Here is a 24,694-nt window from a genome sequence, read left to right as displayed (position 1 = left end):
GGAAAAAACTACTGCCTTGGTTCCCTGCCCAAGAGCAACTGTAGGATGGGCTCTGTAGTTGCTCAGATTCTTTCGTCAATATTCCTGGTCAGATGGGACTGGTGCTGTACTCAGCAGTTAGGCAGGCCTGAGAATTTGCTTCCTTGCCTGAGTGGGACCATAGAATGGGCTCCACAGTTGTTAGGGCTTGATTACTGGGGACCTGAATCCAGCAGAGCTGCCCACCAAGTTCCCAGCTCAGACTCTATCACTGGCTTTGCTCTACAGATGGACAGAGCCGCTGGCTTGGCCCTCTGCTTGAGTGCTGTAGTCAGCAGGGATGTAGGTTGGGTTATGCAGCTTCCCAGGTGTTTTGGTTAGGCTTCGTGGTTGGGCAGGGCTGGAGGATATATTCAGCCCGAGTCAGGGGTTCAAATTTGCTTCCCAGCCTGGGTAGGGCTGTGTAACAGGCTCCACAGCCAGTATGGCTTGCTGGCCAGGAACCCAAATCAGGCAAAACTGTGCACCAAGCTCCCTGACTAGATGGGGTCATCACCTGGGCTCTTCAGAAGAGCAGAGTCTCTGGCTAGGCACTCCACTCAAGCACTGCTGGGCTACTCAGTCTCCTGGGTTTTCTGGCCAGCAAGACTAGGGGTTGCACTCAGCAATAGACAGGGCTCAGAATTAGTTTCCTTGCCCGAGTGAGGTGGCAAAACAGGGTCCAGGGTCAGCAGGTCTCATTATTTGGGGTCTTGAATCAGGCAGAACTGCCCACCAAGTTCCCTGGCCAGATGGAGTCACCATCTTATATTTAGCTTTTTAAGAGTCTGCCAAGTAATTTCTGCTAACAGTGTATGAGTGATCCAGTGTCTCTGCATCCTCTCAAGCATTTGGTGTTATCACTGTATATTAGCCATTCTAATAGATGGGTAGTGATATTTCATTGTGGTCTTAATTTTGCATTTTGGTAATTACTAATGATGTTGAACATCTCTTCATGTGTTTATTTGCCATATGTATATTCTTTTTTGGTGAAATATTTCATTGTCTTTTGTCCATTTTTTAATTGGATTGTTTGGTTTTTTTACTGGTAAGTTTTGAGTGTTCTTTATATATTCTAGATATGAATCTTTTATCAGGTTTTATTTGCAAATATTTTCTCCTAGTCTGTAGCTTGTCTTTCCATCCTTTTAACAGGGTCTTTCACAGGAAATTTTTTTAATTTTGATGAAATTCAATCTAACAACTTTTTCCTTCTATTTTATGGATTGTGCTTTTAATGTTATAACTCAGAACTCATTAACCAGCCCTGGTGGTCTCGTGCTTAAGATTTGGCACTCTCACCACCATGACCCAGGTTTGTTTCCCAGTCAGGGAACCACACCAGCCATCTGTCAGTTGTCATACTGTGGTGGCTGCACGTTGCTGTGATGCTGAAAGCTATGCCAACAGTTCAAATACCAGCAGGGTCACCCATGGTGGACAGGTTACACCGGAACTTCCAGACTAAGACAGACTAGGGAGAAGGACCTGGACACCCACTTCCCAAAAAATTATCCATGAAAACCCTGTGAATAGCAGCAGAGCATTGTCTAGTATAGTGCCAGAAGGTGAGAAGATAGCACATAAAGACCAGGCTGGGTTCCACCCTGCTGTATACAGGGTCACTAGGAGTTGGACTCAATTTCACAGCACTGACAACAAAAGAACTCATTGACTAACCCCAGGTCTCAAAGATTTCCTCCTATATTTTCTTCTAAAAGTCTTATAGTTTTACATTTTTTAAATATAAGATCCATTTTGAGTTAATTGTTGTATGAAGTGTGATGTTTAGGTCAAGTTTTTGTGGGGTTTTTTTGCCTGTGGATATCCATTTCCTTCAATGTTATTTGTTAAAAGATTATCTGTACTCCATTGAATTGCTTTTGAACTTTGCTCAAAAATCAGTTGACTTTACATCAGTGGAGCTATTTCTTAGTTATATATTCTGTTCCACTGATCTATGTGTCAATGTTTTTACCAGTATCAAACTGTCTTGATTACTGTGGCTATATGATAAGTCTTAAATCAGGTAGACTGATTCTTCCTACATTATTATTATTTTTCAAAATTGTGTTTGCTATTCTAGTTTCCTTGTCATCCCATATAAGTTTTAGAATAATCTAATCTATATATACAAAAAAATGTGGCTGGGATTTTGATAGGGATTATGTTAAACCTGTATATCAATATGGGGAGAATTAACATCTTTACTGTGTTGATTTTTCCAGTTCATGAACGTGGCATATCTCTCCATTTATTCAGGTTGTTTTATTTCTTTTGTCAGCATTTTGTAACAAGTCCTGTACATGGTTTGTTAGATTTATACCTAAGTTTTCTCTCTCTCTTTTTTTTGAGCTATTGTAAATCATATTATATTTCATATTTTGGTTTCTATGTGTTTGTTGCTAGTTTATAGAAAAACAATGGATTTTTGTGTGTTGATCTTATATCCTATGGCATTGCTGAACTCACTTATAACTTTTATGAATTTTTTGTAGATTACTTGGGATTATCTACATAGACAATCTTGTCATCTCTAAATAGAGACAGTTTGTTTCTACCTTTCCAATATATATGCCTTTCATTGAATTTTTTTGCCTCAGTGTGCTGGCTAGAGCTTCCAGTACTATGATAAATAGCAGTGGTAGTAAGAGTGGACATCTTTACCATTTGCCTCATCTTAGAGCAAAAGCATTCTGTCTCTTACCGTTTATTATGTTAGCTATAGGTTTTTTATAGATGTTCTTTATCTAGCTGAAGATGTTCTTCTCTATTCCTTGTTTGCTGAGAGTTTTTCTCATGAATAGATGTTGGGTTGTCAAATGCTTTTACTGTGTCAGTTGATATGATCATGTAATTTTTCATTTTTATCTTGCTAAAATGATGGATTGCATTGATTGATATTCGAATATTGAACCACCCTTACAGTCTTGCATAAACCTACTTGGTCATAGTGTATAATTTCTTTTATAAATTCCTGAATTATTTTTGCTAATCTTTTAAAATAATTTTTACGTTTATATTTGTGAGGGATATTGATCTGTAGCTTTGGGATTTTTTTTTTTTGTACTGTCTTTGTCTGGGGTACCACAGTAATGCTGACTTCATAAAATTAGTTGAGAAGTGTTCCTTCCTCTTCTATATTCTGGAAGAAATTGTATAGATTTGGTATTAATTCTTCTTTATGCTTTTGGTAAATTTAATTTCCTTAACAGTTACAGGGCTGTTCAGATTTTGTATTTCATCTTGAGTGAGTTTTGGTAATGTGCGTTTTTTGAGGAATTGGTCCATTCACCTGCACTATCAAATTGTTATGTGTAGAGTTGTTTATAGTATTCCCTTATCCTTTTAATGTCTTCAAAATCTGTAATGATTCTGCTGTTTCATTCTTTTATTTTTTTTTTGGTGAGGACGATTAGCCCTGAGCTAACATCTGTTGCCAGTCTTCCTCTTTTTGCTGAGGAAGATTGGCCCTGGGCTAACATCTGTGCCAGTCTTCCTCTGTTTTATGTGTGGGATGCCTGCCACAGCATGGCTTCATAAGTGGTGTGTAGGTCTGTGCCCGGGATCCAAACCTGGGAACCTTGGGCTGCCGAAGCGGAGCATGAGAACTTAACGACCACGCGACTGGGCAGGACCCTGCTGTTTCATTGTTGATATTAGTAATTTGTGTCTTCTGTCTTTTATTCTTTGTCAGTCTTGCTAGAGATTTTTCTATTTTATTGAACTGTTCAAAGAATACACTCTTGGTTTCATTGATTTTCTCTGCAGTTTCTGTTTTCAATTTCATAGCTTTCTGCTCTTTAGTATTTCCTTTTTTCTGCCTACATTGAGTTTATTTTGCTCTTCTTTTTCTAATTTCTTGAGGTGGGGGTTTAGATTATTGATTTGACACCTCTATTCTTTTCTAATACAGGCATACCTCGGAGATATTGCAGGGTCGGTTCCAGACTGCCAAAATAAAGCAAATCTCACAATAAGTGAGTCACACAAATCTTTTGGCTTCCCAGTGCATGTGAAAGTTATGTTTATAAATACTGTAGTCTATTAAGTGTGCGATAGCATTATGTCTGAAAAAAAATGTACATACCTTAATTGAAAAATACTTTATTGCTGGTCCGGCCCCGTGGCCTAGTGGTTAAGTTCAGCACACTCCGCTTTGGTGGCCTAGGTTCCATTCCCAGGCACGGACCTACACCACTCACTGGCAGCCATGCTGTGGTGGCAACCCGTGTACAAAATGGAGGATGATTGGCACAGATGTTAGCTCAGGGGGAATCTTCTTCAGCAAAAAGAGGAAGATTGGCAACAGATGTTAGCTCAGGGGGAATCTTCCTCAGGAAAAAAACAAAAAACAAAAAACCTTTATTGCTAAAAAATGCTAACCATCATCTGAGTCTTCAGTGAGCATAATCTTTTTGCTGATGGAAGGTCTTAAAAAAAAATGCAGTATCTGTGAAGTGCAATAAAGCAAAGCACAATAAAACAAGGTATGCCTGTATAAGCACCTAGTTCTGTGAATTTTCCTCTCAGCATTGTTTTAGCTACTCCTATACATTTTGATATGTTGTATTTTCTTTTTTGTTCAGTCAGTGTGTTTTTTTAATTTCCCTTGAGACTTTCTCTTTGGTTCACGGATTACTTAAAAGTGTGTTATTTAGTTTGCAAGTGCGTGGAGATTTTCATGTTATCTTTTTCTTAACGATTTCCAGTTTGATTTCACTGTGGTCAGAGAACATCCTCTGTGATCTCAATTCTTTTTTAAATCACTTGATGTTTATTTTGTGGGTCAGGATATGGTCACTCTGGGTATATGTTTCATGGGCTCTTGAAAATAGTGTATTCTGTTGTTAGGTGAAGTTTTCCATAAGTGTTGATTAGATTCTGTTGGTTGATGGTGTTGTTGAGCTCTTCTATATCATTGCTGATTTACTGTCTTCTTGTTCTATTAATTTTAGAGAGAAGGGTGTTAAAGTCGCCAGCTATATTAGTGCATTTGTCTATTTTTCTTTTCAGTTCTGTCAGTTTTTGCTTCACATATTTTGCAGCTCTATTGTTGGCGCATACACATTTAGGTTTGCTATGCCTTCTTGGTGGATTGACATTTGTAATGTTCCTCTCTGTTCCTGATAATTTTCCTTGCTGAAGTCTACTTTGTCAAAAATTAAGATAGCCACACTTTATTTTTAAGTTAATGCTTGGATAGTATATCTTTTTCTATCCTTTGACTTTCAAGCTACTTATATCATTGTAGTTGAAGTGAGTTACTTGTAGAAAGCATAAAGTTGAGTCATTTGTTTTAATCTACTCTGCTAATCTGTCTTTTAATTGATGTATATAGACCATTTACATTTAGTGCAGTTGTTGATATATTAGTACTTAAGTCTTTTTTTGTTTTTTTTTCTGTTTATTCTCTCTGTTGTAATTTCTCTCTTCTTTTTTTGTCTTCCTGTGGGTTACTTGAACCTTGTTTAGAATTCCATTTTGATTCAGCTATAGTGACTATGAGTGTTTCTCTTAGTGTAGATTTTTTTAGTGGTTGTTCGAGCCGTCACATTATTGATACATATATATAAAATATATGTATATATATATACACACACAAAATATATATACTTTATGACAGTACTAGTGTAAACATTTTACCAGTTTGAGTAAAGTGTAGAAACTTTATGCTTTTACTTCCTTTACTCTCCCTCATATCCTCATAATATAGTTGTTTTAAATAATTCCTTTACATACATTGAGAGCCACGTTAGGCAGTATTATAATTTTTTCTTCAACTATCAAACATAATTTAGAAAAAGCAAGAAGAGACAGAAAGTCTATTGTATTTAACCATATTATTGCTCTTTCTCTATTTTTTCTTTCTTTTCTTTTTTTTGTGACTGCATCCCAATAAAACTTTATTTATGGACATTACCATTTGAATTTCACATAATTTTCACGTCACAAAATATTATTGATCTTTTGATTTCTTTTTTTATTGACGTAAAATTAGTGTACATTATTATGTAAGTTTCAGGTATACAATATTGTAATTCAACAACTGTATACACTACAAAGTGATCACCACCAAAAGTCTAGTTACCATCCATTACCATAAAATTGATCCCCTTCACCCATTTCACTCTCCCCCTGCCCCCCTTCCCTTCTGGTAACCACCAATCTATTCTCTGTATCTATGAGTTTGGTTTGGTTTTGTTTGTTCATTTGTTTTGTTTTTTTAGAGTCTACATATGAATGAAATCATATGATATTTCTCTCTCTTTGTCTGACTTATTTCACTTAGCATAATACTCTCAGGGTCCATCTATGTCACAAATGGCAAGATTTCATTCGTTTTTATGGCTGAGTAGTATTCTATTGTGTGTGTGTGTATATATATGTATATATATATATATACACACACACACACACACACACACATACATATACATATCACATCTTCTTTATCAATTCATCCATCGATGGACACTTTAGGTTGTTTCCATATCTTGACCATTGTTAATAATGCTGCAGTGAACATAGAGGTGCATATATCTTTTTGAATTAGTGTTTTTGTATTATTCGGGTAAATATCCAGAGGTGGAATAGTTGGATCATATGGTAGTTTTATACTAAAGTTTTTGAGGAATCTCCATACTGTTTTCATTAATGTCTGTACCAATTTACATTCCCACCAATAGCAAATGAGGGTTTCTTTTTCTCTACATCCTCTCCAACGCTTGGTATTTCTTTTCTTTTTGATAATAGCCACTCTAACAAGTTTGAGGTGATATCTCATTGTGGTTTTGATTTGCATTTCCCTAAAAATTAGTGATGTTGAACATCTTTTCATGTGCCTGTTGGCCATCTCTATGTCTTCTTGAAAAAATATCTGTTCAGATCTTCTGCCCCTTTTTAAATCAGATTTTTTTTTTTGTCGAGTTGTATGAGTTCTTTATATATTTTGGATATTAAGTAACCCCTTGTAGGATATATGATTTGCAAATATCTTCTTCATTTGGTAGGTTGTCTTTTCGTTTTGACGATGGTTTCCTTTGCTGTGCAGAAGCTTTTTAGTTTGATGTAGTCCCATTTGTTTAATTTCGGTTTTCTGTCCCTTCCCTTTGGAGTCAGATCTACAAAAACATGGCTCAGACCAATGTCAAGGAGCTTACTGCCTGTGTTTTCTACTAGGAATTTTATGATTTCAGGTCTTACATTCAAGTCTTGAATCCATTTAGAGTTTATTTTTGTGTATGGTGTAAGGTAGTGGTCTAGTTTCATTCTTTTGCAGGTGGCTGTCCAGTTTCCCAGCACCTTTATTGACGAGACTGTCCTTTCCCCATTGTATGTTCTTGGCTCCTTTGTCATAAATTAATTGTCCATATATGTGTGGGTTTATTTCTGGCCTCTCAGTTCTATTCCATTGACGGGTGTTTGCTTTTGTGCCAATACCATACTGTTTTGATTACTGTAGCTTTGTAGTATTGTTTGAAATCAGGGAGCATGTTACCTCCAACTTGGTTCTTCTTTCTCAACATTGATTTGGCTATTCGGGATCTTTGGTGGTTCCATAGAAATTTTAGGATTATTTGTTCTAGTTCTTTGGAAAATGCCATTGAAATTTCAATAGGGATTGCATTGACTCTGTAGATTGCTTTAGATAGTATAGACATTTTGACAATATTAATTCTTCCAGCGAGCATGGAATATCTTTCCATTTACTGTCATGTGCCACATAATGACATTTTGGTCAACAACGGACTGCATGTATGACAGTGATCCCATAAGATTAATATCATATAGCCTAAGTGTGTAGTAGGCCACACCATCTAGGTTTGTCTAACTACCCTAGGGGAGGAAGAAATTTTCCTCTGCCCTTCTAGGTTCTTCTGGCTGGTCTAAGAATTAAGTTGACATGAGACAGGTTAACAGGAGAAAAACAAACAAAAGTTTAATAACATGTACACGTGGGACAAATAGAGGAAAACTGAGTAACTCGCCAAAATAGCTGAAGCCCTCACCTTAAATACCATCCTCAGCTAAAGACAAAAGAAGAGGTTGGGGGTGGGGAGAGTCAGGGACTTCACAAGGAAGGCAAGCAATTCACAGTTAGGTGAAAAGGAGAAAACGTTTGGAAAACAAGTTTGGCCACACAGAAACAGAAGAACACAGAGGGGAGCCCAACAAACACCTTTTCTAGGCTCCTCCCTGACTACCATCTAGTTCATTTTATGCTAAGGTGATAGCTGGCTTCCTGAGACAGGTTTTTTAATCTGAAATCTTTTAGGCAGTTAGAGGGGAAAAAACAAGAAAACTTTCTGAAGCTTTTGTTTCTTAAAAATAATCAGCCTAAAATAATCCTCATGTTAAAGAGACACATTTTGATGTGGCGAATTTTGTTCCCTTTAGTATACTCTATGATGTTTGCACAACGACAAAATCACCTAAGGACACACTGCTCAGAACGTGTCCTGGTCGTTAAGCGATGCGTAACTGTATGTGTGTTCTTTCTTCCTTCTTAATAGTCCAAGATTGCTTCTTTTATTATTAAATTTCTGGTAAGAGAACTTCCTTATCTACTTTTTTAGAATAAGTCTGCTTGTGACAAATTCTCATTTTCCCCTCATCTCAGAATGTTTGATTTCCCCTTCATTCCTAAAAGGTGGTTGAGGACTGGGGATAAGGTAGGTAAAGCTGAAGTAATGAATAGGGACTGGCACATGCAAAGTCTTGCATACCATGCAGGGTGGCTTGGGTTTCATTCTAGAGTTAATGAGGCATATTTAGAAGGATTTTAGGTAGGAGAGGCATCATATCATTGGATTTACATTTTAGAAAGATCACTCTGCTAGGAATGCAACACTGAGTAACAAGATTTGGCTCCTGTTCTCATGGAGCTTATCTAATGGGGCAGATATGCATGTTCATACTATCAATTAAAAAAATCCAAACCTTTTAAGTTAATATCACTACATGTGTATGTATATACAATTTACACGTAATTATTTATGCATAATATATATATAAAAATAATGTGGAACTTGTGATGAATTAAGTCAATTATTGAAGCCCATAGTTCATGGATAAGAAGTGAATCCAATGATATGTGTATATAGTAATTTTTATTTGTATAAATAGTAATTTAAGTGAAACAACTTAATTAGAAATTTTCAAGTATCAAATGAATACAAGAGCTTTATGCACAGGTATTCATTTTTGTAAAGTGGTTAAAAGTTAAAGCCTGCCATGTTTACTCTTATATAGAATGGCTTAGCAGAGAAGTTGAAATTTTCTATTTTCTTAACTTGGTTTGAGTAAAATTCTATTCATAGACTTTAGTTAATCATAACAATTACAAGTGCTATCAAAGATAAAGGGTGCTGGAAAATGTATGAAATGGGGACTCAATCCACATGATAACTAGAGCAATTGAAATTGATAAAAGTAAATCAGAGAAAATAAGAAGAATTAGTAGAGAAAAGGGCCAAGGATAGAACACCAAGGATAACTAACCTAAAGTGATAAGCAGTTTAGTTGAAGAATTCTTTATACAGCACCTGCTACATACCAGGTGCTGGTTGTAGATGAATTGAAAATATAGTGGAAAATACAATTTGTGGAACACACAAGGTGAGGAAGTTCTATAGCTGAGGAAAAACTCACAAAGAACAGTGAGAGAAATGGTTGAAAATTAGGAGAGGTGGTGGAAACCAAGGGAAGAGAATTTCAGGTAGGAAGTAGTTACCTATATCATCAAAAACTGAGGAGAAGTTAGGTAAGGTAAGGACTGAAGTCATTGATGATTCAGGGGTGAGGTGGGGAGAGGTCAGATTACAGTGGTTTTAAGAGGGAATAATGGGGGCTGGCCCAGTGGCATAGTGGTTAAGTTCATTCCACTTTGGGGGCCAGGGTTCTCGGGTTCAGATCCTGGGTGCAGACCATCACACTGCTTGTCAAGCCATGCTTTGGTGGCATCCCATATAAAGTAGAGGAACATGGGCATTGATGTTAGCCCAGAGCCAATCTTCCTCAGCAAAAAGAGGAGGAATGGCAACAAATGTTATCTCAGGGCTAATCTTCTTCACCAAAAAAAAAAAAAAAAGGAATAATGGACACAATTTGTATTATTTATTTATTTATTTTAAAGTTCAGGGGCCGGCCTCATGGCTTAGCGGTTAAGAACGCGCGCTCCGCTGCTGGCGGCCCGGGTTTGGAACCCGGGCGCGCACTGACGCACTGCTTCTCCAGCCATGCTGAGGCCGCGTCCCACATACAGCAACTAGAAGGACATGCAACTATGACATACAACTATCTACTGGGGCTTTGGGGGAAAAATAAATAAATAAATATAATTATAAAAAAAATAAAAATAAAGATAAAGTTCAGTGAGATTGGGACTAGAGGAGCATGTTGATTCCAGGAAATTTTTTTTGTTTTAGATGGGAAAAACTTAAGCATGCTAATACAATGAGGAGAAAGGGAAGGTATGGAGGGAAATTTTGGTAATAGTTACAACAATCTAAATTCAGCGCCTACATCCATATCACAAAGCAAATCTTTTTGGACCTTTAAACCAATAAATCAGAACAGTACTCAAATGCACAGCAGTAACTCATGCCTGTCTGTGTAATGTAGATGCCTGTTTACCTGATCTGTGTCCCTTTATGTGTAGTATAAATAACCTCTGGCTAGTCCCTTTAAATATTCCTTTCCATCATCATGGAATCAATAAGAGAGGCTGGCTCAAGTCTCCACCAATTCTCCCTCTTCTTTCCATTGATCCTGACACTCCAGATATAACTACTTTACAATGATAGCTCTGGTATTCAACTTTTCTCTTAAGCACTAGGAATTATTAGACAGCTGCTGCTTCTGCCTCTCCCCCCACCTCCTGATAACTATAAACTTTTTGATTAATGTCATTTCAGTGATTTCCTTGCCTTTTTTATTAAATTTCTAATAGAAAATAAGTACTAACTTTCACTTAGCACATTTTATATGCTAAATTATGTATTCTTTTTAATATTCGCAACAACACAACTAGATAGGTATAGTTTATCCCCATTTTACAGATGCTGAAAAAGACAATCAGAGATTAGAAGTTACATGCCTCAGATATATCCCAAGCAAATTACTGAACCAGCATTGAAACTCAAATCTATCTGATTCTAAAGCCCTGCTCTTTCTTCCATTTCACATTACATCATACCCTTGTGAAGATATATGATTTTTTAAACAAGCCAATATTTCAAATCTATATATTTTATAGTTTTTAGAAAAGGAGGAAAGAACATGCATAATTTTAAAAACAGAATCTTATAAGAGAGTTAAGAGAAGTATGCCTTGTGAGGTGAAGAATTACTGCTGAGACATTGGCCATATATAATTATCTTTACACCCCACTCTAACTTGGAATATTCTTTTTCCATCCTAGGTAATATGTCATGAACATTCTGAAGTAAAGATTTGCACTGTTGTGGTGATTAATTTAATATGTCAACCTGACTGGGCCACAGGGTGCCCAGACATTTGTCAAACATTATTCTGTGTGTCTGTGAGGGTGTTTCTGGATGAGATTAACATTTGAGGAGGTAGACTGAGTAAAGCAGATTTCCCTCCCCAATGTGGGTGTGCCTCATCTAATCAATTGTAGACCTGAATTGAACAAAAAGGCTGAGTAAGAGGGAACTCCTAGTGCCTGACTGTTTGAGCTGAGACATTAGTCCTTTCCTGCTTTCAGACTTGAATTGAAAAATTAGCTCTTCCTGAGTTTCAGGCCTGCTGGCTTTCAGACTGGAACTTATACCATCAGCTGTCCTGGTTCTCGGGCCTTTGGCTTCAGACTGGAACTACACCGTCGCCTCTTCTGGGTATCCAACTCACCAACTGCAGATTTTGAGACCTCCATAATTGTATAAGCCAATTCTTTATAATAAATCTCTTTATATAATATATAGAATTCCCATCTACATAATATATCCTAAATATCTAAGTATACATATATACCTCATTGGTCCAATGGTTCTATTTCTCTAGAGAACTCTAATACAATTGTTTTCTGCCTTTTCTTCAGAACTGGCCCTAAGCCTGTCATTATTGCTCATCCTGCATGACATCTGCTCTCATTCTTAACATATCTCCTTGCTAACAGCTACTCAGAACACTGCTCACAAAACTACTGCAAGTAACTTATTTTTCCAGTAATACTGCCAATTACATCCTATTACTCCTCCCTGCACATGCAGACACACACATACACGGACATGCACACTGTTCTTCACACAGTACATCAGCTATCTAATGGAACTTTATGTTATGATGAAATGTTCTATAATTGTGCTGTACAATACAATAGCTACTAGGCACACGTATTGTCTGGGTTCTCCAGAGAAACAGAACCAACTGGAGAGAGAGAGAGAGAGATTGATTGATTGATTGATTGATTGGTTGATTTACTATAAGGAGTTGGCTTATGTGATTATGGAAGCTGAGAAGTCTCACGATCTACAGTCAGCAAGCTGGAAACCCGGGAGAGTTGATGATATAGTTCCACTTCTAGTCCAAAGGCAGGAGAAGACCAATGTCCCAACTCAAAGACAGTCAGGCAGAGACAAAGAATTCTTTCTTACTCAGCCTTTTATTCTATTCAGACCTTCAGCGGGTTGGATGAGTCCCGCTCACATTACAGAGGGCAATCTGCTTTACCCAGTCCACCAATTCAAATGCTGATCTCATCCAGAACCACTCTCACAGACACACCAAGAAATAATGTTTAGCCAGTCTGGGCACCCCATGGCCCAATCTAGTTGATACATAAAATTAACCATCACACTACCTATGGCTACTGACCTCTTAGAATATGGCTAGAGCAACCAAAGAACTAAATTTTTAATTTTATTTAATTTTAAGTAATTTAAATTTAAATAACTAAACATGGTTCATGGTTACTGTATTGGACAACACAGCAGTAGATTGTCTCAGTCCTAGAAGGGAGCTTTGATTGATGCTGTAGGACCATTCAGACTACTTCTCTGGTGTCTGATTTCTACCTGGTCATCTTAGAAGATTCCTTTTTGGAGAACCAAGCCAAGAAGTCTAACTACTCTGAAACTGCCATGCTATGAGGAAGTATAAGCTAGCCAACATGAAGAGAGACAGGGCATCATCTGTTCAGCTATTCCATTTGAAGTACCAGAAATGTGAATGAAGAAACCATATTGGACCTCTAACCCAGTCAGGTCTTGAGATTTCAGCTACAGCTGTCATCTGACTCTAGCCATGGGAAAGGCCCCAAGTGAGAAGCTCCAGCGAAACCCACAGAACCATGAGAGATAATAATAAATTGTTGTCTGAAGCCACTGAGTTTTGAAGTGATTTGCAAAGCAGTAGATAACCAGAACAGAAATATGCTAAGGAATCAAGATTCCCTCTTTCTCTGGCTCCTCTAGTTCCCAGTCTCCTTTTACTTTCTGTTGCCCACTTTCTTGCTTTTGGTGGTACAAACTTTTATGCTTGGAGCCAAATTTGCAGTTTGGGAAAGTCACAATTGTCTGACCTTAAAATATCTTTGATTTCTGACTTCATGTTTAAAACGCCTTTCTTCCTGCTTTTTTCCTTCCTGCTGTTTTCCTTCCTGCTTTCAAATAGACCAGTTTGAATCAATGCTTACCATTTTCTTCCTTACTAAAGGCTGTAACTACAGTAGTTAATACAGTCTAGCGCTCTGATCTTTTTCAATCAATTCTCTTGTAAAGGCTAACCTCAGAAGGCATATACCTATGCTTCAAAATCAGTATTTTAACATCTGCTGTGCTACCAGAAGAAAATGGATGAGAGGGGAGAGGGATGTGTTGGGTATATACCCAAATGATAACTACTGTATAAATATTACCTCTTATGTGTAACAATAAGACTGGTCATGTACTGAGATCCTAAATAAGCTATTTATAGAACTTATAAATTTTGCTATCTAACACAATTATATAGCCTTGAATATTATCCCTTAATAATATACTTTTTATCCCAGTGAGCTCAACACTTATGAAAATTAAAAGGAATTTATTATTAAATATGAAAACAAATGTTTAGAACAAAGTTTACTATCTTATAATTGTTCTTTGTGAGCATTTTTGTGTAATTGACAATAAGAGGGCAAATGTTGGAGTCTGAAAATTTCATTAGGACTCTACTGCATCAGTGATTTTTTTTTCATTCCAGTTCTAAGAACAAGTGGAATTGGCTATGGATAATTCATATGATTTCAATCGACGAAACTCATGTAATGGAATTCCATCTGAGAAGAAAAACAACTTCCTTGTGTCAGAAGATCATGGACAGAAAGTCTTAAGTGTACTGCAGAATTTTAGAGAACAAAATGTCTTTTATGATTTCAAAATAATCATGAAAGATGAAATAATCCCATGTCATCGTTGTGTGTTAGCAGCATGCAGTGACTTTTTCAGGTACTTTTCCTTGTCTATCTATGCCTCATATTTTATGATACGGATAATTATGTTATTTTTCTATAACTGTACTCAATTTTTCCCCCACAGGAGCATGCAGCACTAATTTTTAGTTCTTAAAAAAAGCTAATAAGAAGCTAAGAGTAACTAATGATTTTGAGTATGAAAATTTAAGACTACCTTTTTTAAAGCTCAGGTCTTCCCAGGGCAGCATTTCCCAGAGTCCTATGGAACATTAGTCCCTTGAAATTTTCTGGTAAAAAAAAAAATTGTTTTGATCTGGGGTCAGTTCTGTTTGGGGGATCCCTTTACTGTATCATTTAGAAAAGAGAAAAGGACAGGTTGATCAAAAATGGAATCAAAGTTCAAAGAAAATGAAGAATCTGAGAGGAAAATAAATTTCAGTCATGTATTGTATCCATGGATTATCTGGGGGAGAGGGACTCTAACCCAGACATTTCAAGATTTCTCCTCTCTTTGGCAAAGATATTCCTGTAGTAGGGAAATATCTCCAGAAGCCTTTCTGGAGAGCACCAAACTTGTTCTGATTCCGAACAACCATCCGAATATAATTTGGTTCCCCATTTAGATCATCCTGCAGGGAATGTCCTAGTCATGACACAGTAAGAATCTATGCAATGACAGTGGGTTTCTGATTCTGCAGGGTTACAGGTCAGATGCCTGACCTTAGTACTGTAGTAACTGTTATCAAGGTCATATCATCCTGTGAGGCCTCTTGGTCTACAGACACACAGGCCTGTCTTGGTGACATCCTGGTCTTCAGCCCTCTTAGTCATACTGCAATAAACTTAAATCCTAATTGCAGTATTTTGCATTATGTTCAATTTTGGAAGCAATTTTTATCTGAAGTAAAAAGGGTTTCAATCTCTAATAAATAAATGATAAAGTAAGATTTAAGACATAGAAACACCTAGGTTCAAGTTGACTTATACTGGTTTTAATCCTAAGTTTAACTCCTGTTTTACTACCAACGTCTAATGAGACCTTACTCTTAATGCCTTCTAGAGTAAATCTTATAGGCTGTACTTCATTCAGCAAAACTTTATTGATATTTACTACTTGCTAAACACTGTTCCTGTAAGGTTCTTGCTTTGAATTTGGGAACAATGGCTCAGTGCTGCATCATGGTTTACTGGGGACAGGGAGGTGACAACAGTCTTGAACTAGCTGTTGGCCTAACTAGACTGTATGTCTTCATCCATTCTTTTCACTTCTTCTCTCAGGTCACCTAAGTTCTTCTTCTTCCAACTCCACTGGGGCCCTAACTCTTCTTATGCTCTGCCACAATCAGGTTACACCAGTTTCTTCCCACCTCTCTTCTACTCCAGCTTTTCTTCCAAGTGACTCTTTTCTGCTCCCTTATCCTTCATGTCACCTCTTCATCGCAGGAAGCTGTATAGTATAATGGTTAAGTTCTTGGCCTCTTAATACATGTGCCCTAAATCTAAGTCCCAGCTCCACCACTTATTAGACATGTGACCTTAGGCAAGTTACTTAACCTCTTCAGGCCTCAGTTTCCTTATTTGTAAAAAATTAAGATGATAAAAATAGAACCTAACTCATAGAGTCATTATGACGGTTAAATGAAATAACGTATATGTAATGGCTAGGACTGTGCCTACTTCATTCAATTAATTTTGTTAATTACGATTATTATTATTTCCAAATCTAATCAAAAATGGACATAATCTGGTATGAACACACAGCCTGATTTCCCTGTAATGTTTTCATGTTAAAAAAATAAGACGTTCATGTAAGCATTTGAATTGGCAGTCTTCTACTCTTCATATTGAAGTTATTTATTAATTAAATGTATCTGCACATATTTTTGTCCATAGTATTTTGTTCAGCTTACTCCTAGCTTTCTATGGATTGGCTTTAAGTTTTTTAAATAACTGTTAGAACAGTATATTTTTAAAAGTTTCCACCTGTTTTGAAGTAACACAAATGACAGTTTCATAATGACCTAGATCCTATATAATATGTTGTATTTTACTGAGTACACAGTTCACATAAAAATATGTATAAATGTAGATGGAAATTCTATAATTTACACTTTTGTATGATAAGGCCACTAATTCATATAAGTGCTATGATCAAACTGACTGGAGTATTGGGAGGAAAAGTATAAAATAAAAATAGCAGAAAAGTACACAATGTATGATAAATGCCCTTCACAATGCTTTTGGAAAGTGAAAATTGTTATTGAGATGTAAAATTATTGGAGAGAAGATTGAAAAGGAATCACACATACTGTGTAACCACTTTATGATAACATGGTAAATCTGAGAGAGATGTTAATGGATACTTTAAAGATGAGTAGGATGAAGTATAGAAATATGATCTTACACGTATCTTCTCAAACATAATGTGGAAGCTGATGGTAAATTAAAAACACATAAAATCTGATAGAAAACATTTGTTTTCTTAAAATAATAACAATAACAGTTAATGCTTTGCATCAATTAACTCATTTGTTCCTCTCACAACTCAGTGAAATAGGTACTACCAATATCCCTGTTTGCAGATGAAGAATTTAAAGCACAATAAAGTCACCTCCCCAAGGTCACACAGCTAATAAGTGGCAGAGGCTAGTTACCCACACAGGCAGTGGGTTCTAGAGGCCATGCTCTTAATATTACCCTAAACTGACTATAGGTGTCTTAATAACCTAATATAATTATTAGTACAGGTTAATATTTCTAAGTTGATATACATTATTGAAACACCCTGCATAATGTGTGACATATATATAATTTTGTAACTATCTGTATTTGTTTTTGTATTAAGAAGTATTGAGTAGCCTAGTGGGAAGGTACTGTGTCATCCTTCCTTTTCCTAAGGGGTATTCTGTATTTGGAGGGCCCTTATATAATTCAGTTCGCTGCTAAACAGTTCCCTTGCTCCTTAAACAGCTTTAGTTATCTTCTAGAGTAGACTCTAATTAAATTGCTTTCCTCCTGGAGTACTTGGGCACCTAGGGGCACTGCTCACAAAGGCATCCTGGACCATACTGCACAGATACAAAGCAGTATTAAACCAGATCCAAAACCAGTTGATCTTCAGTCTTAGTGAATGCTCAACTGGCATTCCTTGGTTCTTTATTGTAGCTCTTTCTACTTTAATCTTAATCTCCATTTGCTGTTCCATTGACGACTACCATAATGGGTTTGTTTAAAGCGTAAAAATGAATGACTCTGGATATGAAGTTAATATAAGAATGGATAGCAATATTGTTCTGACCAAAACCAGTAGTAAAATACATCTTAGTCTCCTGCCCAAGCATTTCCAAATAATTTATATTTTTGCTGAAACTAAGCCAAAAAAGTTCTCAATTCCTTAGATTCTATCAACTTTACCATGTAGGGATAAATTAGAACTTATTATGAAGAACTTTCAAGCTGGTCTAATTATTCAAATCTGGGGACCCATCTTCATCTCTCAGTGGCTATTTCTATGAAAACTTATTTTTAGCCTTTAGCTTAGTGTGGTACACTGTTGTTGTTTAGTTTTATGAAATCACATTCCCTTTTTCCTCAAGTACTGTATGAAATGTGTCTTTTTAGATGTGTATTTAAGTTTACGTTATTTGATGGATTTCCTCACACAGGCAGATTCATTGGATATATCTGATATCTCACTGTATTCCATCTTTCATGTTTCACTACTGCTAAAATGAAAATTAGTTTGAAAGAGACTTTTAAATCCTAAACCCAAAAGCATTATATATTTTAAGTAATTTTAGTTAGTACCTGCACAGTTAATATTAAGAAACCCATAAATAAAAAAATTCTGCCATTAGAGAGATTTTACCCTAATTTTGTGAATAATATATAAAAACATGAAATCAGTATATAAAATTTGAATCTTTTTATAGTCTTCTTTGGATTAGTTACTGTAGCTTAACTATAATGTATATATTTTGCAACATGGCAGTTATGTAATACATATGTTTAACAGATAAATAGTATGGTGTATAACTATTCTAGATATTAAAATAATTTATTAGGATGCTTTAAAAATATATTTCATAAATATAGGAAGGAATAAGATAAGGAAACTTCTTTAAGATAATATTGAAATTGTTATGGAATAAACTATTCCTGTTTACTTGTTCTTCTGTGTTCTTTATTTTTGCAGGGCTATGTTTGAAGTGAACATGAAAGAAAGAGATGGTGGAAGTGTTACCATTACTAATTTGTCCTCCAAAGCAGTTAAAGCATTTCTTGATTATGCCTATACTGGAAAAACAAAGATAACAGATGATAATGTGGAAATGTTCTTCCAGTTGGCATCGTTTCTCCAAGTTTCCTTCCTATCCAAGGCCTGCAGTGACTTTTTAATAAAAAGTATTAATCTTGTCAATTGTTTACAGTTATTATCTATATCAGATAGCTATGGCTCTACTCGTTTGTTTAATCATGCATTATACTTTGTACAACATCACTTTTATTTAGTATTTAAATCCAGTGATTTCTTAGAGATGAATTTTGGAGTACTGCAAAAATGTCTGGAATCAGATGAATTAAATGTTCCTGAAGAAGAAACCGTGCTGAAAGTTGTCCTTAGTTGGACTAAACATAACTTAGAATCAAGGCAAAAGCATCTGCCTCATTTGATTAAAAAAGTAAGATTACATCAGTTATCTGAGGAGACACTTCAAGACTGTCTGCTCAGTGAAGAGTGTTTACTCAAAAGCACAGACTGTTTTGACATAATCATGGATGCAGTTAAGCGTGTGCAAGGTTCTGGTGGACTTTTCCCTGATGCTCGACCATCCACAACTGAAAAATATATATTTGTTCATAAAACTGAGGAAAATGGAGAAAGCCAATATACATTTTGCTATAATATTAAAACTGATTCATGGAAGGTACTGTCACAATCACACCTGATTGACTTGCCAGGATCTAGTCTGTCTAGTTATGGAGAGAAAATATTCTTGACAGGTGGTTGCAAAGGGACATGTTGTAGAACCGTTAGGCTCCATATTGCAGAGTCCTATCATGATGCCACTGATCAAACCTGGTGCTACTGTCCAGTCAAAAATGATTTCTTCTTGGTATCGACTATGAAAACACCAAGAACCATGCATACATCAGTTATGGCTCTCAATAGATTATTTGTCATAGGTGGAAAGACTAGAGGATCTCAGGACATTAGAAGTCTCTTAGATGTTGAATCTTACAACCCTCTTTCCAAAGAATGGATATCTGTTAGCCCATTACCCAGAGGCATATACTATCCTGAAGCAAGTGCATGCCAAAATGTAATTTATGTCCTTGGATCAGAAGTAGAGATTACAGATGCCTTTAACCCATCACTTGATTGCTTTTTTAAATATAATGCTACGACTGATCAGTGGTCTGAACTAGTAGCAGAGTTTGGGCAGTTTTTTCATGCAACGCTAATTAAAGCTGTCCCAGTAAACTGCACACTGTATATATGTGACCTTTCCACCTATAAGGTTTATAGTTTTTGTCCAGATACTTGTGTTTGGAAGGGTGAAGGATCTTTTGAATGTGCAGGCTTTAATGCAGGTGCAGTTGGAATTGAAGATAAAATTTATATATTAGGTGGTGATTATGCACCAGATGAAATCACAGATGAAGTGCAGGTCTACCACAGCAGCAGGTCTGAGTGGGAAGAAGTTGCACCCATGCCAAGAGCCTTAACTGAATTTTACTGCCAGGTGATTCAGTTTAACAAATACAGGGACCCATGGTTTTCTAATCATTTCTAAAACTAGTGTGTGCTTAGACATTCTAACGCTATTCCAGTTCTAGAAACCTACAGGAAATATGTCAACCTTAATAGTTGATAAAAAGGTCTTCACATCTTAATAAAATAAAACGTTCCTTCTATTAGAGAATTACTATGAATGTACACTGTATATGAATTAGCACTTCCCAGAAACTTAAAATACAAAATACGTTTTACCAAAAATTATATTGAATATAATTTAATCTTGGAGATCCAGAATATTTAGTATTTTCATATGTAAATAAAACCCATAGGCTTTGATGTTTTGATTTTTAAAGTACTATATCCATGAAAGGCTAATGAAAACAAAGTTCACAGATTTATACTATTTAGATGGGAGAGATCTCTTTAGGTAATAAAAATGAATTATTTACACTATATTATATGAAGTGAAAAGTAAATTAGAAAGAGGTGAGAATCCTACCTTGTTACTACAGGTATAAGTGTTGTTGAGCTTCTATTCTTTCTGATCATTGGTTAGCTTCTTTTAAGCCTTCTTTTTCTTTCACTGTTTTTTTGGTCAGAAGTTTTTCTAAAATGCAATGTATTTCCCCAGCCTTTTAAATTGTACAGTAAACATGGATTAACTATTTTTACTCTTCATTAACAACATAATGTACCATGTTATAATGCCATAATGCCATCGGCAGTTACTGAAATGCTTCTGAAATTGCTGATTCCATTAGTTCTCAGTGTTGTTTGGTTTGAATTTCTAGCAGTATCATATTTTTATTTTCTAACTCAAGCTCAGTAAATTAACATTCTTGATTAAATTAGTAGTTCTATGTTAACACCTGATCTGAGTTTATCTTAACATGTAACCCATTGAATGATGTTCTTGGATTCTGTGATGATAGTCCTAAAATCCTTTTTCTGTTATCATTGGCAGGTTCCAACATAATTGAGGATGTAGAAAATCTGACCTCTAGATAAGCAGATCATTATTGTTGCATTTCCTAACCTCTTAAATGTCCAAATTTGAGTTACAATAAGAAATTTCAGGGTTTAAATTAGTACCATGTCAGTTTTCTGTGATGATATATACCAACTGTAAAGCACTGTGTGTTGGTTTACTACTTCAGTAAATTATTCATAGTGAATTATTTTCTAAATTCAAAAAAATGATTGGGCTTTTGGTATACATAGTAGTATTCACAACCTGCATTTGTTTAAATGTTTAATCATCTTTAACCCAAACAGTGGAAGAGTATCAATTATCCTTGTTCTCAGGATGATTCTGCCTTGCAAGAGGGTATGTTTCTTTAATTGGTTTAAAAGATATAAGCATTTTAGGTTTTAAGACCCCTGCTTTACATCTCAGGTAATGTATAGATTGGATTTCTCTAGAATCAAGTGTAGTTTCCCACACTCTGCAAATATTAATCTGTTCTAACTGTACATATTTTTTAGAGGTGTGTTCCTGTAAGTATGGAAATATACTTAAATGAAGGTCCTTTTATTTTACCATATAAATTTATGCAATCATATGTTTCAAATATATTTTTCAAAATACAATAGGATAATAGACTACATTATCATGCAATTCCAAAATCAGGGACTGTCCCTAATCAGATGACAGTTACATAAAAAGTATTCTGTAGACCTGGTGGCCTTCCTCCCTACCTACTTTAGTTGCCTCTGCCTTTTCCTCTGTGTGTGTGTGTGTGTGTAAGAAAAAAAGAAAATTCAATAGAGGCTTTTGTGTGTGTGTGTGGCTTTGAAAACAAATTATTTGAGAAAGACCATAACACAGTGGGTGACCTATATGTGGATTTACTGAACGGTTAATTTAAGCATATATAAATAATTAAAGTATGTTTAAAATAAGTACTGTTTTAATCACTAACTCTAGGAATTGTTAATCTCTTCTAGAAAGAAGAAACTAAAACAAAATGGAATCCCTTCCTGATCTTGTTTCATTATCAAATCATCTTTATTTCCACCATTCTTGTCATTGGCCATTGATTTATGTTTCTAGAAATATCCTTGTTATCAAGGCCTAGGTGGCTCCCCCTGCATTTGATTCAATACGCTTTCTAATGCACAAGGTTTTCTGCCTTAGTTTCTACAATTGCTGCAGGTTACTTGTTAATCATTTTCACTTATTGCCGTCTCTTTACATCTGCACCTGAGTGCTCTTTATCAATTACAACTGCAAGAAAAGTACTCTGTCTAATCATAAAGCCCCAAACTCTTCCTTTATTTACTGTTCTCTTTCCTGGGCACTGTAGCAATCTGTGCTGGGCTTGGCTCCATTAATAATTGATCTTGTCCTCTTTCATTTTGCATCTTGTAAAGTTAGAACTTTCATTTGATGTGTCTGCCTTATCAAAAAATGTTATGTGTGTTCAAATGGTATGTGTGTTCAAATGGTATGTGTCTTCAAGGAACCCAGCCACATACGCACATGGTCAGTGACTAAACTGTTTATATTGTTCTGATTGCTCCGATCACTGTGGCTTCACAATCCAAGAACCATATGTATCATTCTGGCCTCACCCTCAGTTCTGGATCTCTGACATGCAAATCTCAGTGATCTCTCAAGTCTATTCTCACTACCCCCAAAAGGAGCTATTTTCCCTATCTGTAAGATTAGGGGAGGAAATAACATCCCTTTATCTATGGCCTCTTCTCTTAGTCTTTTTTTTTTCTTTAAAAGTCTACTTTCCTTTCATTATCATCCTTCAGCTAATACTGCAGTGTAAGAGATAAAATAATTCTGCTCATTATCCAGATTGCTGTCATTCATGTGGAAAATTCTTTTTAACATTTCTAAATCCTTTATCATTTGTCTTGCTCCACTACACTTGGATTATTCACGCAAAAAATTATATTTAATGTCTTTTGAAATTGATAAGTATATAGCACTATTAAATATAAAAAAGATTAAATTCAACATTTATATGAGATCAATTCCAGTTAATGGGCATTCTAGAGTGATCTTCAAACTTTATTTAAAACGTGGAGCACTCTTGTTCATCTATTGCCTATGCAACTAAGCAGTATGAAGAATATTTGCCTAATCAAAATTATCTACATTCCCATAACACTCAACTCTGGTATGGGGAGGGAAAGAGGTCTTTATCACAGCAGTATTCGTTACATACTACCCTTGGAAGCTAGAATATTATTTGAGAGCAACTACATGCTGCAACATGATTTCATTTTTCCCAGATACTAAGAAGAGCAATTGCATACGTGTTCAGTGTACCTGGCTCAAGGTACATGATTTGAAAATCAGTCAACTATAAAGGGAAACATCTGTTTACATTTTGAGAATTGGAAGCAGCGATTATAATGTAATAATTAAATACATTGTTGAATACATAGTGTTACTTTTAGATCATCATTCTCAGTTCAATTGGGTCCAATGTTTGGAAACTCTTCTCCTCTTATATTTAGAATTGAATGTGTAAGACTCAAAAATGTCTTCCAATGGACAGCTCTGGAGGGCAACCTAAAAACAAAAGCTGGAATTTGTAGGGAAGCAGATTTCTGTTCAATGTAAGAAACAACTTTACTCCACTTTATAAAGCCATACTTGAGAATAAGGCTAGTTATCAAAGACTGCGCAGTGTAGCATATGATTAGCCCAATAAATTCCTACACAGGAGTGGACAACCAAAGATTTCTACATTGTGTTTACACATTTGCATCTTAATTGTTTTCTGACATAGGACTAATTGCTTCCTTCTCCAATTTATTTAGCATTTTAGGCATTCTGGGTAACTTGATTTCAATGGTTCTGTATACTCAAGATTTCAATAGGACTTGAGTTTTAAAACTACATCATTTTTAGGAGCATTCTTATTGAAGAAAATTTGTTCTTTTTTTTTTTTAATTACTCAGGAAAAAGTCTGTAAATGGTGCTGACATTTATAGTGAGCTACTAATAGAGATTTTTTTCTTCTGTCTACCATAGGTGCACATTTGTTTTATAGTAAATAGAAACTGAAAGAGCAGTACCTAAAATTTTTTCCTGAATTGTTGATTTTGCTGCAGATCAGGCTATATGGCTAAATGTAGTGATTCTAGTTAAAGATTATGTGATTTGAAAGAATATCTTTATACAGAATCTTAATAACTTAGATGTTTATAAATAAATTATATTTGATGACACTATGATGCTTAATCAAATTTAATATCTAAATAGGAAATTTAATCACAGGATGATACTATTACATACTTATCAAAAGATAACTCTTCTAAATCATAAACTCATATTCAAACTTGAAAATAACCTTAGAATCGAATATAGCTTCCAACCTGGTATAGAAAACCCCTTTAAATTCTAAAACACCCTTGACAGATGATTTTTTTTTTTCACTTTCTAATTCAGTGCTTTCAGGGGTAAAGAGCTCACTGCCTCCATTTTTGAACAGTTCTATTAGAAATTTCTTCCTAACATTGAAAGCAACTCTGCCTCCCTGGAATAA

General features: G+C 35.6%; 1 protein-coding gene across 2 annotated transcripts in view; it reads left to right on the top strand.

Annotated features, from left to right (window-relative positions):
- KBTBD3 (kelch repeat and BTB domain containing 3) overlaps positions 1-24,054 on the top strand; it is a 37,137-nt gene extending 13,083 nt beyond the window's left edge. For both annotated transcript variants that reach the window (XM_014785206.2, XM_087433644.1), the window contains 2 exons: positions 14,230-14,474; positions 18,636-24,054. In XM_014785206.2, coding sequence (XP_014640692.1) covers positions 14,254-14,474; positions 18,636-20,238 — 1,824 coding nt within the window. In that variant the 5' untranslated portion in view covers positions 14,230-14,253 and the 3' untranslated portion in view covers positions 20,239-24,054. The remainder of the gene's footprint in view (positions 1-14,229; positions 14,475-18,635) is intronic.
- The last annotated feature ends 640 nt before the right edge of the window (positions 24,055-24,694 follow it).

The sequence above is a fragment of the Ceratotherium simum genome, chromosome 7 (assembly GCF_057802395.1).
Source record: "Ceratotherium simum simum isolate JZ-2026a chromosome 7, ASM5780239v1, whole genome shotgun sequence".
NCBI classification, from domain to species: domain Eukaryota; kingdom Metazoa; phylum Chordata; class Mammalia; order Perissodactyla; family Rhinocerotidae; genus Ceratotherium; species Ceratotherium simum.
Note: the sequence above shows the minus strand (reverse complement) of the source record. Positions and strands in the feature narration are given on the sequence as shown.